The sequence below is a fragment of the Lissotriton helveticus genome, chromosome 2_2, assembly GCF_964261635.1.
Source record: "Lissotriton helveticus chromosome 2_2, aLisHel1.1, whole genome shotgun sequence".
In the NCBI taxonomy this organism is placed as follows: domain Eukaryota; kingdom Metazoa; phylum Chordata; class Amphibia; order Caudata; family Salamandridae; genus Lissotriton; species Lissotriton helveticus.
Genome location: NC_136060.1, coordinates 126,677,943 through 126,693,413, shown reverse-complemented (window position 1 = coordinate 126,693,413; position 15,471 = coordinate 126,677,943). Strand labels below are relative to the sequence as shown.

Sequence of the window (15,471 nt, the reverse complement as noted above, 5' to 3'; positions counted from 1 at the left end):
AAGGGAGCACTTTGAGATGCTTGTTCTACCATCAGTTAACAGTCCTTACTTGGAATTCTATGAGAAGGTTAGACAATCCATTTGTGCTTATATTGCATATTCTGTGCAATTCTCACGCAACTCACATTTGTCATAGCCTCAATCTGCTATTATTTATTAGATCTCTGAGAACCTGTTTGTTTCCTTAACTGGGTTGTCTTCTAAAATTGAAACCAATAGTTGCCTCAGATTAAAAGTACTTAAGTTCCTCCTGAAGCACTCCATAAATTAAAAAAATGAAACATCTGAATATCTTGCAGGTTCTTCCTCCCAATTGCTGATGCAAGTACCCACTTCTCCCTCAGGTGCCACCTCTGAGGCCTACTCCTTTAATGGCATGTATATGTACTCTCTTTCTCTCCAGTATGCTTCAACTACCAGGCAATTCCACTCACAGGCCTGCTCACGGGTCAGAGACCATCTTAGATCCCTGTCCATCCTTCGTGAACATCAGCTCTCTGGAGTCGCCCGATGACTACTTCCTTGCTCACGTAATGTGATTAGCCACTTACTATCAGTTATGCTCTGCAGCTGCTCCTGCTACCTGTTTATTCTCTGCAGAGCCTGGCTACTCTTAATCTTTATCAACACTCAATTCCACCCTTTCCAATGAAAGTGCTCAAAAGAAGTAAACTCAGCTCATCCACATTGGAGGAAGGAGAAGCAAATGAGTGAACTACTCTTTGTTACTTTTAATGTGAGCACTAGTTAGCTTTCTAAAACCAGCTTAGATTGCAGCCTTGAAGATATAGAGCTAGAAGTATTGAACTTGAACATATTTACTACATAATATTGCTGATTTATTGACACTAGACCAGAACTTCCAGACTAGTTACTGGATCAAGAATAAGGGTTAAGCAGATTTTAGATTGTGGGCAAGTGGGGCTGCTTCTGCACAGATGAGTGTATTCTCAATTAATGTAAAGTTTGATAAGCGAGAATTGGGGTGCTATACTGACGTTCACTGGAACATATTTGTCATTAACATTTGAAAAGATGTTGGCTAATCAGATCATGCAACCTAACTCTTTTCACAAACTTAACTGTCACCAGTCTGCTTTAGCCAAATGATTTTCTTTCTGCTATAGTGAGGAAGAACGTTATCGATACAGAGAATATGCTGAAAGAGGCTACGAACGTCACAAAGAACGCGTAAGCAGAGAAAAAGAAGAGCGACACCGAGAACGAAGGCATCGGGAAAAAGAAGAGCCGACTAGGCACAAGTCATCTCGAAGGTATATTTTGCAAGAGCATCATCTGTGCTGTGGATGAGCAAAAATATGCCAGCATTTGTATGTAACCCCATGGCATGCTGATTGTAGATGCTTTCAGTACATCCCATCTGTAATGAACCCCTTTCCCATTTTTTGTGTGCCTGCGTTTGTGAGGATTGTTCAAGTTAGCTTATTTTGACCCGAATAGATGTTTGGCTATGTGTTTTAAAACCTACAGTATGTTTGCACAACATAAGACATTTGACGGAGTGAGAAAATAGGTAAAGAATGAGATTTGAAGTCTAGGTCTCTATTCAAAAAATGAATGAGTGAGAGGGATTTGTAAAGCACATGACTACTCCGAGGATCTTCCCAGCTATATCATCTCAGAGTAAGGATAGCAGAGAGACGTGGTACTGTGTTGAAAAGAGATGATTTTTCTAGAGCTTTACCAAAAGATGGCTCGTTTGAAATAGACCAGAGAGAAAAGGGAAGCCAGTTCAGTTTGCCACTAACCAAAACCATGAAAGACCGACCACCAAGTTATATTAGGCGAAGCCTTGGATGGTAGCCAGCAAAGCTAAGACTGAACGTAAGGATGTGGAAGGCTGAAGGTGTCTGGTTCTTCTAATCAGATACTGGGGACCCAACCAATACAATGCTCGGTGTAAAATGTTGAGAGCTTTCAAGAGAATTATCTTTGTTAATTGGTAACCTGTGTAGCTCTCTAAGATGCTGAGAAATATGCATCCTTTGAAGGGTATCCAAGATCAAATGAGCAGCTGCATTTTGATCCAATTAAGGTTCTTGGTCAGCTTGTCAGGTAAACCAAGATGCAGGCTGTTAGTGTAGTCCAGTCTTATTGTTAAAAGGGCATAAATTACTGTCTCGCATGTCTTCTTGGGCAGGACATCTAGGAACTTCCTGAGAGATCTGAGTAAAGAAAACATGTTGCAGCAACGGAAGAGTTTTGAGATGCAAATGGGAGCTTGTCATCTATTTTTACACCCAGATTCCTGGCTAATGCCGAAGGGTCAGGGGTAGGGAAGCCGGCAAGTACCTAGGCCAGCAACTAAGCAGCCATCTTTCATATGGCAAAACAGGAGAATCTCAGTTTTATCCGCATCACTGACCCATCACTGGGTCAAAAAAGCACTCCCATATTACCCCCGACTTGAAATCCCTGAACTGGCTGCCTTTTGAAGCCAGAATACATCTGAAAATCGCCTGCATGACACACAAGGCGGTACACCTAAACTCACCCGGCTACCTCGCTCAGAAACTGACAATCTCTGGGGGTATTAGAAACACGAGAGGCACAAAGAATCTTCTGCTGAAACCTCGAAGATTCAGGAAGGAAAAAACATACAAGCGCTCCTTCTCAGGATTGGCGCTTAGGATTTGGAACTCACTCCCTCCCGAAACCAGGCTTATCTCCTCCACTACACTATTTAAAAAGGAAGTAAAAGCTATCCTCATGGCTAAATACACTTGATCTACTATCTCGAACTCTGTTGACACCCTGCACCGATCTGTACTACATGCTTGACCCATTTACTTATTTGTATGAGCTGTCTTATTACTCTCGTGATGGGCTTTGTAGCCACCTATTTGTACTGTATGATCTAGTGATTTATTGTTTGACTATGTTCCCTCATGTACCCCTCTATGTAAAGCGCTCTGATATCTGTGAAGATCTTGTTCGCGCTATATAAAACTTTGAAAATATATAAAAAATAAAAATTGCATAGCAGGTGGGTTTCTATCCAGCAATGCAGAGAGGCAGGCTTTAAATGTCTCCACTATGATGGAAGAAGAGGGATCGACTGTCTGGAGCAGCTGAGTGTTAAAGCCGTTCTATTCTGTTAATTTGGCTGGGTAGCCAGATGTTAAATAATATGGGGCTCAAAGAAGAGCACTGGGGCACCCCAAAACCCCTGCTACCTATAAGCAAGGAGGAAGCAACACTTCTTATTCTGTGCCCTCTAGAAAAGATCTTAGCCGTCCCCACGCTGTCTGCCTTTGCGAAACTCAAAAAGATGTTTTAATAAATTTGTATGAGGAACCGTATCAAACGCTGCTGATAAATCAAGTAAAATAAGGGCAGCACTATCCGCTTTGGCCAGCATGATTTTATTTAACTCTGTGATCTCCAAAAGAGCTGTTTCTGTACAGTTACATTGACAGAAGTGTAACTGAGTTTAAATGGGTAATTATCTTCCAGATGAGTAGACTGTTGAGCCTTAACTAAATTTTGAACAATTGTGTATGCTGCAGACAGAAGTGACATAGCCCAAAAGTTAAAGAAAATCTCTGAGTTGGCGGACAGCAGTTTTAAAAGAGGGACCACTTCAGCTTTTTTCCAGCAGAAAGGTCCTCTCTCGAGTCTAGGAAACAGTTAAAATTTGCTGAAACACAGGAGCAATAACCTCACTAGCCAGTCTCAGAATAGCTGGTGGATACGGATCTCTAGGTGACCTGGACTTACAATGCGAGAGGGCCTAAAGTACGAGTTACTTACCTTTGGTAACAATGTGTTCGAGGCATATGAGCTGCAGATCTCACACTTCGCTTTAGATCGCCATCTGGTGTTGGACTCGAATGATTGCATGTTGTTGTCTTGGAAGAAGTGTTTGTAGTCACGAGATAGGTGACTCCTCCCTTGGAAGATAGTGCGCGTGAGCATCGACTCCATCCTTAGATAGTTTTTTTCCGCCATTGGGTTCGGATGTAACTTTTCCGCTCCGGTTCTAAATCAACTTTCCTAAGTAGTTCGACGTCCTTAAACTCTTCAAATTAACTTCTAAACATCTCAACCTTCGACTCGACTTCATCAACTCGATTCCGGTCGTCGACACGGGCCGTTGGGCTTATCCCCGCCGTGAGGCCTACAGCTCATGGAAAGGACGCCATTCAAGAAATGCCCCCAGTGCGGAGCAAAATTCCCACACAGTGACCATCACAAGGTCTGCAACCTGTGCTTATCACCGGAACACGACGAGTCCAACTTCCCAGCCTGCGCATCCTTTCGAACGAAGAAGACCATTCGAGATCGAAGAGCTCGTCGACACATCATGCAAAAATCAGCTCCAGAACCGGTGGACATCTTCGATGAAGGCCCAGATATCCCAGAAGAAGATTCCGAAGATCTGGAAATCATGTCAGAGGCAGTTGACTCCATCACTCCGGGTCAAAGAGTGAGTACTACTGCCCCTACCCTCACTCCTCACACCAAAATCGAAGGCAATGGTCAACACTCCTATGAATGCAGTTTGAGAGGGGTAGGATGCACTCCAATGTTCATCAACGTACTCAAAATTTTATTTCTTTTTCTTGTCTTTTATCCACGCTTGCGTGCTGTCTGGACCCGTGCCTCACCTCAAAGCACGTTTTACATATTCAAAACATTTGCAACGTTGTGACGTTCCAATTCCAATCGCACAGCTTGAAGCAATAATTGCAAAATTCCTCTTGTGTTTTAATCCATATTTATTCAATTTTTTATCCTTATTAGATCAGACTCTGTTACACAGTACACGGTTAGACTGATGAAAGTCCCAATTTTTTCAAATGAAACAATTATGCCCATCCAGGCCTTTTACTGTTCCACGTAGGCACATACAATTCACATTAGGCAGCTCTGATTTTAAAACATCCAATGCATTTCGGGCATTTTTTGCCCTTCGTCAGGGATAGCTGTCAAGTTAAAACAAAGAACCTCTGTTAATGTCTTTTATGCTTACAGCCTTAATGGATTCACAAAAAATCTCTGTTTTCAAACAATCATATTTAAATGTTTTAAATCATATTGAAATAACCGAACGCCTTGTTAAATCACCACGTTGATGCCTTAAGAACCATTATTTCACTCCTAAACTAAATCTTAACACCCTGTAGAGTGTCCGCCGAATGCGGTAACCTCCCCCACTTCCATCCTCGTTCTCATACCTGCCAAATAAAACCGCGTTGCTTGGCGAATTCTCCATTACCCGATGTGCTCCAATTAACTCTATCCACCCTGTATCTGCCAATCCTCCCACAAGCTTTTCATGCACAGCCCAATCGCCCGACCTCACTGCTTTTACCACTTCTATCCCGGTTGTGAACCCTCTTGTAAACCCGTTTTTCTTACATACCTGCTCTTCCCCCTTCTTTGCTTGTCTCTATACCGACATCTTCTCTCATTTACTGCTTGTTGCCGAACGGAGTTTCAAACAACTAACTCCTCCCCTTCCTTTCTCCTTGAATACTTCCCCCAACTTCACTCTCACCTATCTTCTTTTTGTGAATCTACAGGGTGTGCAAAAAATGCCCGAAATGCATTGGATGTTTTAAAATCAGAGCTGCCTAATGTGAATTGTATGTGAGAAGATGTCGGTATAGAGACAAGCAAAGAAGGGGGAAGAGCAGGTATGTAAGAAAAACGGGTTTACAAGAGGGTTCACAACCGGGATAGAAGTGGTAAAAGCAGTGAGGTCGGGCGATTGGGCTGTGCATGAAAAGCGTGTGGGAGGATTGGCAGAAACAGGGTGGATAGAGTTAATTGGAGCACATCGGGTAATGAAGAATTCGCCAAGCAACGCGGTTTTATTTGGCAGGTATGAGAATGAGGATGGAAGCGGGGGAGGTTACCGCGTTCGGCGGACACTCTACAGGGTGTTAAGATTTAGTTTAGGGGTGAAATAATGGTTCTTAAGGCATCAACGTGGTGATTTAACAAGGCATTCGGTTATTTCAATATGATTTAAAACATTTAAATATGATTGTTTGAAAACAGAGATTTTTTGTGAATCTATTAAGGCTGTAAGCATAAAAGACATTAAAAGAGGTTCTTTGTTTTAACTTGACAGCTATCCCTGACGAAGGGCAAAAAATGCCCGAAATGAATTGGATGTTTTAAAATCAGAGCTGCCTATTGTGAATTGTATGTGCCTACGTGGAACAGTAAAAGGCCTGGATGGGCATAATTGTTTTATTTGAAAAAATTGGGACTTTCATCAGTCTAACCGTGTACTGTGTAACAGAGTCTGATCTAATAAGGATAAAAATTGGAATAAATATGGATTAAAACACAAGAGGAATTTTGCAATTATTGCTTCAAGCTGTGCAATTGGAATTGAAGAGTCACGACGTTGCAAATGTTTTGAATGGTCAACACTCCGCCTGCTGTGCCCAGTCGCGACCGAAAACATACTTCGGGAGCCCCGCCTTCGAGCCCGGCCCCAAAGAAAATCGAAAGGCCTTCCGGTAGCTCGAAAACCGAGCAAATCAGACGTCCCAATCCCACCAGCACCTTCGGCACCGAAACCAAAAGGAGTCCTGGCTCCGAAACTGGTTCCGATGCTGTTGACTTCGAAAAACAAACCGGGCCCGAAAACTCCCAAGCCTGTACACAAACCGGCTTCGGACGCTTCCATACCGAAACATTCAGCTTTGGCTCCAAAACCAAAAACCTCTGAGCCAAAAGCTACGCCAAAGGACTCTATCATGCCTCCCAAGGCTAAGGACAAAGACAAACACCAACCCCGCTCAGAACAAAAAAAATCTGCGCCGAAAGCGGTTGCTGAGGAAGGGGAGCTTTTTCATCCAGATCCCATTGATCCTAAGCAGACAAAGATCTATATTGATCCAAAGACAGGACATGTCACCACTGGACCATATAGAAAGAGGAAGTTAGACACAGCACCTGTTCCTCCAGTGCCTGTGAAGAGGGACTCTGCCACATCGCCTATGCACCCTTTTTCTCCTACACTTCCTTCTAACCCACTTCCTCTACCTAAACCTATTACACCTCAAACTTCTCCACCTCATTTTTCTCCACCTCATACTCCGCCACATAACGATGATGATGACATGGGAGCAGGGGGTGACCCAGATGACCCTTTCACGCACCCAACTGACCCACCGGATTGGGAGTACCCTGTCCCACAACACATACTGGATATCCCAAGTCCACATACATACCCCTCAAAACCATCTCCTCCAGAAGACAATATTGTTTTGGACACTTAATTAAGAGGTCTGCCATCTATCATGGTGTCACAATGCACTCAGACGAGGCAGAAGAGGACTTTTTATCAGATACTTTCGAACAGTCCCAAAAGTAATCAGAAATATTACCCATGATTAAAGGAGTCATTAAGCAAGCCCCCGAAGTGTTTAAAGATCCCGTACGTGCCAGGATTCTAAACCCCAGAGTTGAAAAGAAGTATAGGCCTGCCCCTGCAGATCCTGCCTACATTAAGGGACAGCTGCCTTTAGATTATCTGGTCGTTTCCAATGCTAGAAAGCGCACTAACTCCCAAACATCAGGAGAAGCGCCACCTCCTGATAAAAAGTCCAAGCTGCTACATGCTTCTGGTAAAAGGATAGCTGCCCAAGCAAGCAATACCTGGTGCATAGCTAACACCCAAGCACAGCTTGCAAGATATGGCAGAGCCCATGACGACCAGATAGAAACACTACTACAACATTTGCAGGACTAATATAAAAGACAAGCAAATTATTTTATCCAAGAGGGTAAACTAATTTCAAATGCATCAATAAAATGTGCACTTGATGCAGCAGACACTGCCTCTCGAGCAATAAATACCAGTGTCCTCTTTAGACGCCACGCATGGCTATGCATCTCCGGTTTTAAGAAGGAGGTCCAGACTACTATCCTTAATCAGCCATTTAACCAACAACAACTTTGTGGCCCGGTTGGTGACACTGCACTAGAAAAAATTAAACAAGACACTGAGACTGCCAAATCCATGGAATCTTTGCAGTCCCCACAAACACGAGGCTCCTTTTGTCGCTTCTTCTACAGAGGAGCCTCCAAACAAATTGGAGCAGACAACTCATCTTCCTTTAAAGCCGCTACACAAACATCCCCCAACAGAGGATATTTTAGAGGCAGATACAGAGGACGCAGCAAAAAAGGAAGAGGTCGAGGTAACAACACCAATCGTACCGCTCCCACCACAAAACAGTGACTTCCTTCCGCTCCCCCCACAACATCCCACTCCATTCGGGGGGAGATTAGCACAGTTCCTACCTGTCTGGAATTCCATCACAACAGACAAGTGGGTGAGACAAATTATCCAGTGTGGTTACTGCCTAGAACCCCTCCACACATACCACCCAGGCAGCGTCCTATGTCCACAGAACATCTCACGCTACTGAAACAAGAGGTTCTCTCATTGCTTCAAAAGAACCAATAGAGATTGTTCCCTTACAACATCAAGGAACAGGGGTTTACTCACTGTACTTCCTAATACCCAAAAATGACGGGACACTAAGACCAATTCTCGATCTCAGGCCCCACAACCTATATATACACTCAGATCATTTTTACATGATCGCACTACAACAAGTGCTCCCGCTGTTACAACAAGGCGACTTCCTTAACACACTAGATCTCAAGGACGCCTACTTCCACATTCCCATACATCCTTCACACAGGAAGTATCTAAGGTTTGTACTAGACAGACAACACTATCAGTTCAAAGTCCTCCCATTCGGGGTAACAACTGCACCCAGAGTGTTCACAAAGTGCCTTGCAGTAGTAGCAGCACTTCTCAGAAGACAACAAATTCATGTCTTCCCATATCTAGACGACTAGCTGATAAAAGCCAAGTCATCCAATCAGTGTGTTCAACACACTCATCAAACCTTTCAAACATTACACAACTTGGGGTTCACGATCAACTACACTAAGTCACATCTCCAGCCCTCTCATATACACCAATATCTGGGGGCCACAATAAACACCTCTATAGCTCTAGCATATCCCAGTCCAGCCAGGATAGCGAGCATCCAAGCCTTAGTCACAACATTTCAAGCCCAACACTCTCTCCCAGCCAGAGTGTTCATGCAACTAATAGGCATGATGGCATCTTGCATTTTTATTGCACCATATGCAAGACTTCAAATGCGTCCATTACAGGAATGTCTAGCACATCAGTGGAATCAGGCTCAAGGACAACTTAGAGATCTGGTGTTGGTGGACAGCCGCACACATCGCTCTCTGCAGTGGTGGAACACCAAAAACTTGTCCAAAGGGCGGCCGTTCCTCGAACCTCTTCCACAGATAGTACTTACAACAGACGCATCACTCACAGGATGGGGAGCCCATCTACTAGGACATACAACTCAGAGAAGATGGACCACTCAACAAAGAGTGCTCCACATCAATCACCTAGAGCTACTAGCAATATTCCTAGCACTAAAATCTTTCCAAGTACATGTACAAAACAAAGCTGTCTTGATCCGGATGGACAACATGACAGCCATGTACTTCATACAGAAACAAGGAGGCACACATTTTCTGCAACGGTCCCAGCTTGCACAGAACATTTGGAGATGGGCCATTCCACAAAAAATATATCTACTAGCCGAACACCTTCCAGGAGTTCACAATCAGATTGCAGATCTGTTAAGTCGACAGACACAACATATTCACGAATGGGAGCTACATCCACAAGTTCTTCTACCATTTTTCAACAACTGGGGCCAACCAGACATACATCTGTTTGCCACACACGATAACGCAAAATGCCTAACCTTCGCCGCCAGGTTTTCACACCCGTTGTCCATGGGCAATGCGATATAGATGAACTGGTCAAGCAGATTTGCATATGCCTTTCCGCCAATCCCACTAGTGGTACGCAAGCTCCGACAACAGTCTCTCAAACTAATCTTAATAGCTCCCACATGGGCACGCCAACCGTGGTTCACAACGCTGCTAGAACTCTCACTAGTTCCACACCAAAGACTGTGCCTATCCCCATCCCTGTTATGCAGAACCATGGAGAGATCAGACATCCAGATCCAAGTCAACTGAATCTGGCGATCTGGCTCCTGAAGTCTCATGGGTGAGGTTACCCGAACCTGCCACCAGACTGTATGAACATCATTAAAGAAGCCAGATGACCCACTACTAGAGCTTGCTATGCTGCAAAACGGAAAAGGTTTGCCATTTAGTGCACCAATATTCCCATTGACCCACTGGATGCTTCTATCCAGAATATCATTTACTATCTACTGCACTATACGTTTACATCTTGCAGCACTTGCTGCGTACTTATAAAACAGACAACATTTGTCACTATTTACTGTCCCTGCAATTAAAGCATTTATGGAAGGATTAAAGAGAATCATTCCTTCTAGGTTAGCACCCTCTCCAGTGTGGAAATTAAATATTGTTCTTACCAGGCTCATGGGACCTCCATTTGACCCTTTACACAAATGTGAACTACACGTACTCACATGGAAAACAGTTTTCCTAGTTGCCATTACCTCTCTTAGAAGAGTAAGTGAGATTCAAGCTTTCACTATACAGCAGCCATTTTTACAATTACATCGTAACAAAGTGGTCCTCCGAACAAATCCAAAATTCCTTCCTAAAGTCATCACTCCATTTCATCTTAATCAATCAGTGGAGTTGCCAGTGTTTTTTCAAAACCCAGACTCTGTAGCAGAAAGAGCTCTACACATCCTACACGTGAAAAGAGCCCTTCTTTATTACATTGACAGAACTAAATCTTTTCGCAAAACAATTGTTTGTAGCTTTCTCTCCACCACATAAAGGCAATCCCATCTCTAAAGCTGGTATTGCAAGGTGGATTGTAAAATGTATCCAAATATGCTATCAAAAAGCAAAACGCACATTAACAATTCCTCCTAGAGAGCACTCCACACACAAGCTAGGAGCCTCTATTGCTTTCTTAGGGAACATTCCTCTAGAAGACATCTGTAAGGCAGCAACATGGTCTACAACCTTCAATAAAACACTATTGTGTTGATGTGCAAGCCAAGCAGCAAGCTGCTGTAGGCCATGCTGTCCTCAAAACTCTTTTTCAAACTACTGCAACAGATTCAGGTGACCACCGCTAGGGGAGATACTGCTGTATAGTCTATGCTCAGTGTGAGATCTGCAGCTCATATTCTTCGAACGGAAAATGCTACTTACCAGTATGCATCTGTTCTTGGCATGAGGTACTGCAGATTCTCACACGCCCACCCGCCTCCCCGGGACCTGTATCTGTTCCAGTTCTATCTTACTTAGATATACACAGATGGACATCTTTTTTCTTTCTACTAACTCCATCATTTCCCATCATGGCGAAAAACAATCTAAAGATGTAGTCGATGCCCACGCGCACTATCGTCCAAGGGAGGAGTCACCTATGTCGTGACTACAAAGACTTCTTCCAAGACAACAACAACATGCAATCATCCGAGCCCAACACCAGATGGCGAGCTAATGTGAAGTGTAAGAATCTGAAGCTCTACATGCCAAGAACAGATGCATACTGGTAAGTAGCATTTTCCATCTGGTAGAGATGTTGTCTAGCCCCAGATTCCTTAACTTAGAATATCCCCAGGCGTCAGACTGGATCCGGATTTTTTTTGCAGCAGCACTTCTACGTGCCACGGGGTGGCCCCACACGACCCCGTACTGACGTCTTCCACGTACGTGACGTCAGCGAGGTCATGTAAGTGCCTCCCAGCGCGCTGACGTCAGTTTTCTTCGGAGAAACTTTTCCGCGGCACAACGCAGAGCAACCAACAAAAACTGGTAAAGTATGGGAACAGTGTGCGATGGATGAAAAATCCGTGAATAGCAAGACACCATTGTAAAAGACAGAATTAGACACTGTCTACATATAAGTGAAAAAAGCTGTGAGAAAGAGACCCGCAAGCGAAGCGAAGACCCTTCTCCAAGTGCAACAAGGAAAAATATCCCAACAGACTGTTATTACCATGTAGAACTGTGCCGCCCAGCAAGAACGGAGTACAGAAAGAACAGTCCACTGCAGGAAGGAATGTAAAGACTGGCACTTCCCATATTGTAATGGAGGTCTGAAACAGAGCTCAACAGATCCGCCCAGAGAAGACGACTACAGAGGAGACAAGAACTCTGAGTCGATAGAGAAGGCAGGAGGAAGGGAGGGCAGCAGGAGAAGAAAAGAAAAACTCCTGATGAAGGTGAATCAAAAGGCACCATTTTACAGGAAAGAAGCCCCTTGGAGGGAGTCCGTGTTATATGGTAATTCTCAAAGGGGCGCAACAATGTGAGCACCCGTGAGAGAGAAACCAATGGCAACTGAATGAGGCATGTGGAGAACCCCACTTGGCAAGATCCTCGCAGAACAGGGCGGATGGGTGGGCGTTATGGAATCTGCGGCTAGACAACGTCTCTACCAGATACATTGTTACCGAAGGTATGTAAGCCGTACATCTGATAGACATCTAGCTGCAGATTCCTTAACTTAGAATAGATACTACAGCCATACCCCAAGGGGGGGAGGTTGGTTTGCGTCAGGACAACAGAAATGGCCAAGCACTGGAGCCGACAACGGAGTGACCGACAATGGACATGAAGAGAAGCATTCAGAGCCTACCAGACTAGCCCATGGAGGGAAGGCCGGAGAGGCTACAGCAGGGAACCAAAGGGCAAGAGGTAGAAATTGAGCAATGTTTATATAAGTGCAGGCGGGAACAAGAAACACGCCAAGGAGGAGAATGAGGCAGAAAAGCAAGACGACCCATGACGTATAGAAGATGGCGCCAAGGCACGACATTCAGCACCGTACAACGGAAGATAAGAGCACCAGGCGATGCATAGAGCCCAAGGGATCTCTAGGCCCAGTTGACATAAAGCAGAGCTATATAATAGCATACAAGTACCCCACTTGGAGTATGGCACACCCCAATCAACGGGGAACACCTGTTAGGGCAAACCACAGTCAGAAGACCAGACACAACAATCTGCGGAACACTGCCACAGTAGGCTAACTGTCAGCTCAAAACGCATAATGCATCCAAAGAATGCTAATGAAAGGGTAACTACCCCAGAACATGCGAAAAGAAGACCTGAGGCTTACTGTCAGCCTAAAAACATAACGCATCTAAAGGATGTTAAATGAAAAAGGTGCCACCCCAGAACAGACATCTGAAGAATACAGGCCTTGGGGGGAGGGCGAAAGGGTGAAAGCCCACAAGGAGGCGCTGCACAGCAGATTCGGCGTGAGCATCAAACAATAAAACCCCATCAAAGGGTAGATCAACAAGTCGCTCCCGGATATTTTCCAGGAAGGCGCTAGCCCACAACCAAGCATGGCGCCGCAAGGCAACCGAACCAGCCATGGCCCAGCCTAAGGAATCTGCAGTATCCAAGACCGAGCTTATCGTAAATTCAGCAATATCACTGCCATCTCGGAGAAGATGAAGGAGGTCAACACAAGCGCCGTCAGAGGTGGCGGAAATCAGAGACTCCACAGAATCGCACAGGGCAGAGGTAGTCCGAGCCAGGACACACACTGAATTTAGTGACCGTAGGGCAGCACTAGTGGAGGCAAAGATGTTCCGACCCCACGACTCAAGCCTTCTGGACTCCTGGGAGGGAGGAAGCATTAACCAAGGCAAGGAAGGGAAGGCCGTTTGCAAAACAAACACCTGCACTTCGGGGTGGACAAATAAGCAAACTGGATCATGTGGAGCAGGACGGTGGCGGTGCAAGACAGAACGAGCCACTGTATCACCGGAAGCTGGCCGAATCCAGTTGCCCAAAAGGGCATCATAAAGAGAAGCTTCAAAGGGCACAAGCGGCTCCACATTCCCTGACCCACGATGAAGGACATCAAGCAGAGGGTCCACAAACAAGGGGACTGAAGGGGGTTGCATGTTCGGAATACGACTACTTTCAGAAAAGCCGCACCTTCATCGGTAGCCCTCCGTGGAGGGGACAGCAGCTCATCTGAAGGTGAGGGCTGTAAACTAAGCCTTCCAAGACACTGAGGGTGTGACCAATGCCCAACGGAAGGGAGCCCCATTGACGAATGGGGGTCCTGATGGGGTTCTTGAGGAGGCGGGGGAGCCTGCCGAGTCCAGGGGCTCCTGAGAAGTCGGAGATCCTGCAGGGTCCACAAATTCTAAGGAGGGGCACAGGCAAGAATACATCCGGCATCACCGGATGTGAGGGCGATGCCAAACTCTCTCCAGAAGCTTCCGGAGAAGAGTCAACAACCCGGCGAGTCCGTCAGGGACCCTGTAAGTAGCGGAGGCCACAAGGATGCCCCAGGGACAAGAGGACCCAAGGGAGGCCTGCAGAGCCGCGACTTAGGCCTCCATCCGGGTCCGAGTCACCCCCGTGCCCGAATAGGGTGAACAGAGGGGTGGTGACTGTCGGGGCGCACGTCCGGAGTGTTCCAAGAACCAGCGCCCCGACAATGGATGAAAGTGAGGTTGAGGACCTCTGCGACCTGCGCCGCGACCAATAAGGGGCTAACAACGTCCCCGGCCCTCTGAGGGCAATTGACGGCGCGACTGGAAATCAGAGGGGCCCTCCGGCGATGAGGAGGCCCGAGGACGAGACGACTCCGACCGGGACAGGCGAGCCGAAAGAAGTTTCATCCGTCACTCTTGCAGGGACTTCGGCTTGAGGTGTTGGCAGGCGTCGCAGTCCGTCGAATCGTGGTGTTCGCCCAGACACCACATACAGATAAAATGTGAGTCTGTTGCGGACATCTGCCGCGAACAGGAAGTACAAGTTGTAAAGCCCGAAGGCATCGCACACTGTTCCAGATGCGAAGTGTCAAAAGGGGCCTGAAAACAGGCCATTGGAACCGCTTTATCCGGATCTGCGTTGCATGCGGAAAAGAAGGAAACTGATGTCAGCGCACCGGGAGGGACTTATATGACCTCGCTGACGTCACGTACGTGGACGACGTCAGGGTGGGGTCGTGTGGCGCCGTCCCCCGGCACACAGAGATGCTGCGGCAAAAAAAATTCCGGATTCAGTCTGACGCCTGGGGATATTCTAAGTTAAGGAACCTGCGGCTAGATGTCTCTATCAGATGAGTTTATTCCAAAGAGAAAGTCCCAAATTTAGTCAGATTGCAAACAGTAGCATTGGATGGCCAGACCACACCGCCACTGCACACAGTGGATATGTCTGCAAGATGCACTGACAGAGTGGCATGGATTTATTTAATCTTTACCTCAAAGAATACTGAAAGCTTATCACATTAGTCAGAAGAGGCAAGAATAGTAGGACTGCAGAATTTGGGATTCAAGAAGGAGCTTGCCTTTTTGAAAAATTCTCGGGTACAGTTGTCAGCGGACTCAATTCGTACCGCAAAGAATGCCCTCAGAGTGGTTTTAATTTCCTTATGATAATGCTTTAATGCTGTATTGTAAGATTCTATTGGCTTTCACGATTAAACCCGCC

At 45.7% G+C, this 15,471-nt stretch overlaps 1 protein-coding gene across 2 annotated transcripts in view; it reads left to right on the top strand.

The window, feature by feature from the left end:
• Window positions 1-15,471, top strand: part of FIP1L1 (factor interacting with PAPOLA and CPSF1) — a 576,361-nt gene that overhangs the window by 540,197 nt on the left and 20,693 nt on the right. For both annotated transcript variants that reach the window (XM_078678195.1, XM_078678194.1), the window contains exon 16: window positions 1,128-1,274. In XM_078678195.1, the coding sequence (XP_078534321.1) occupies window positions 1,128-1,274 (147 nt within the window). The remainder of the gene's footprint in view (window positions 1-1,127; window positions 1,275-15,471) is intronic.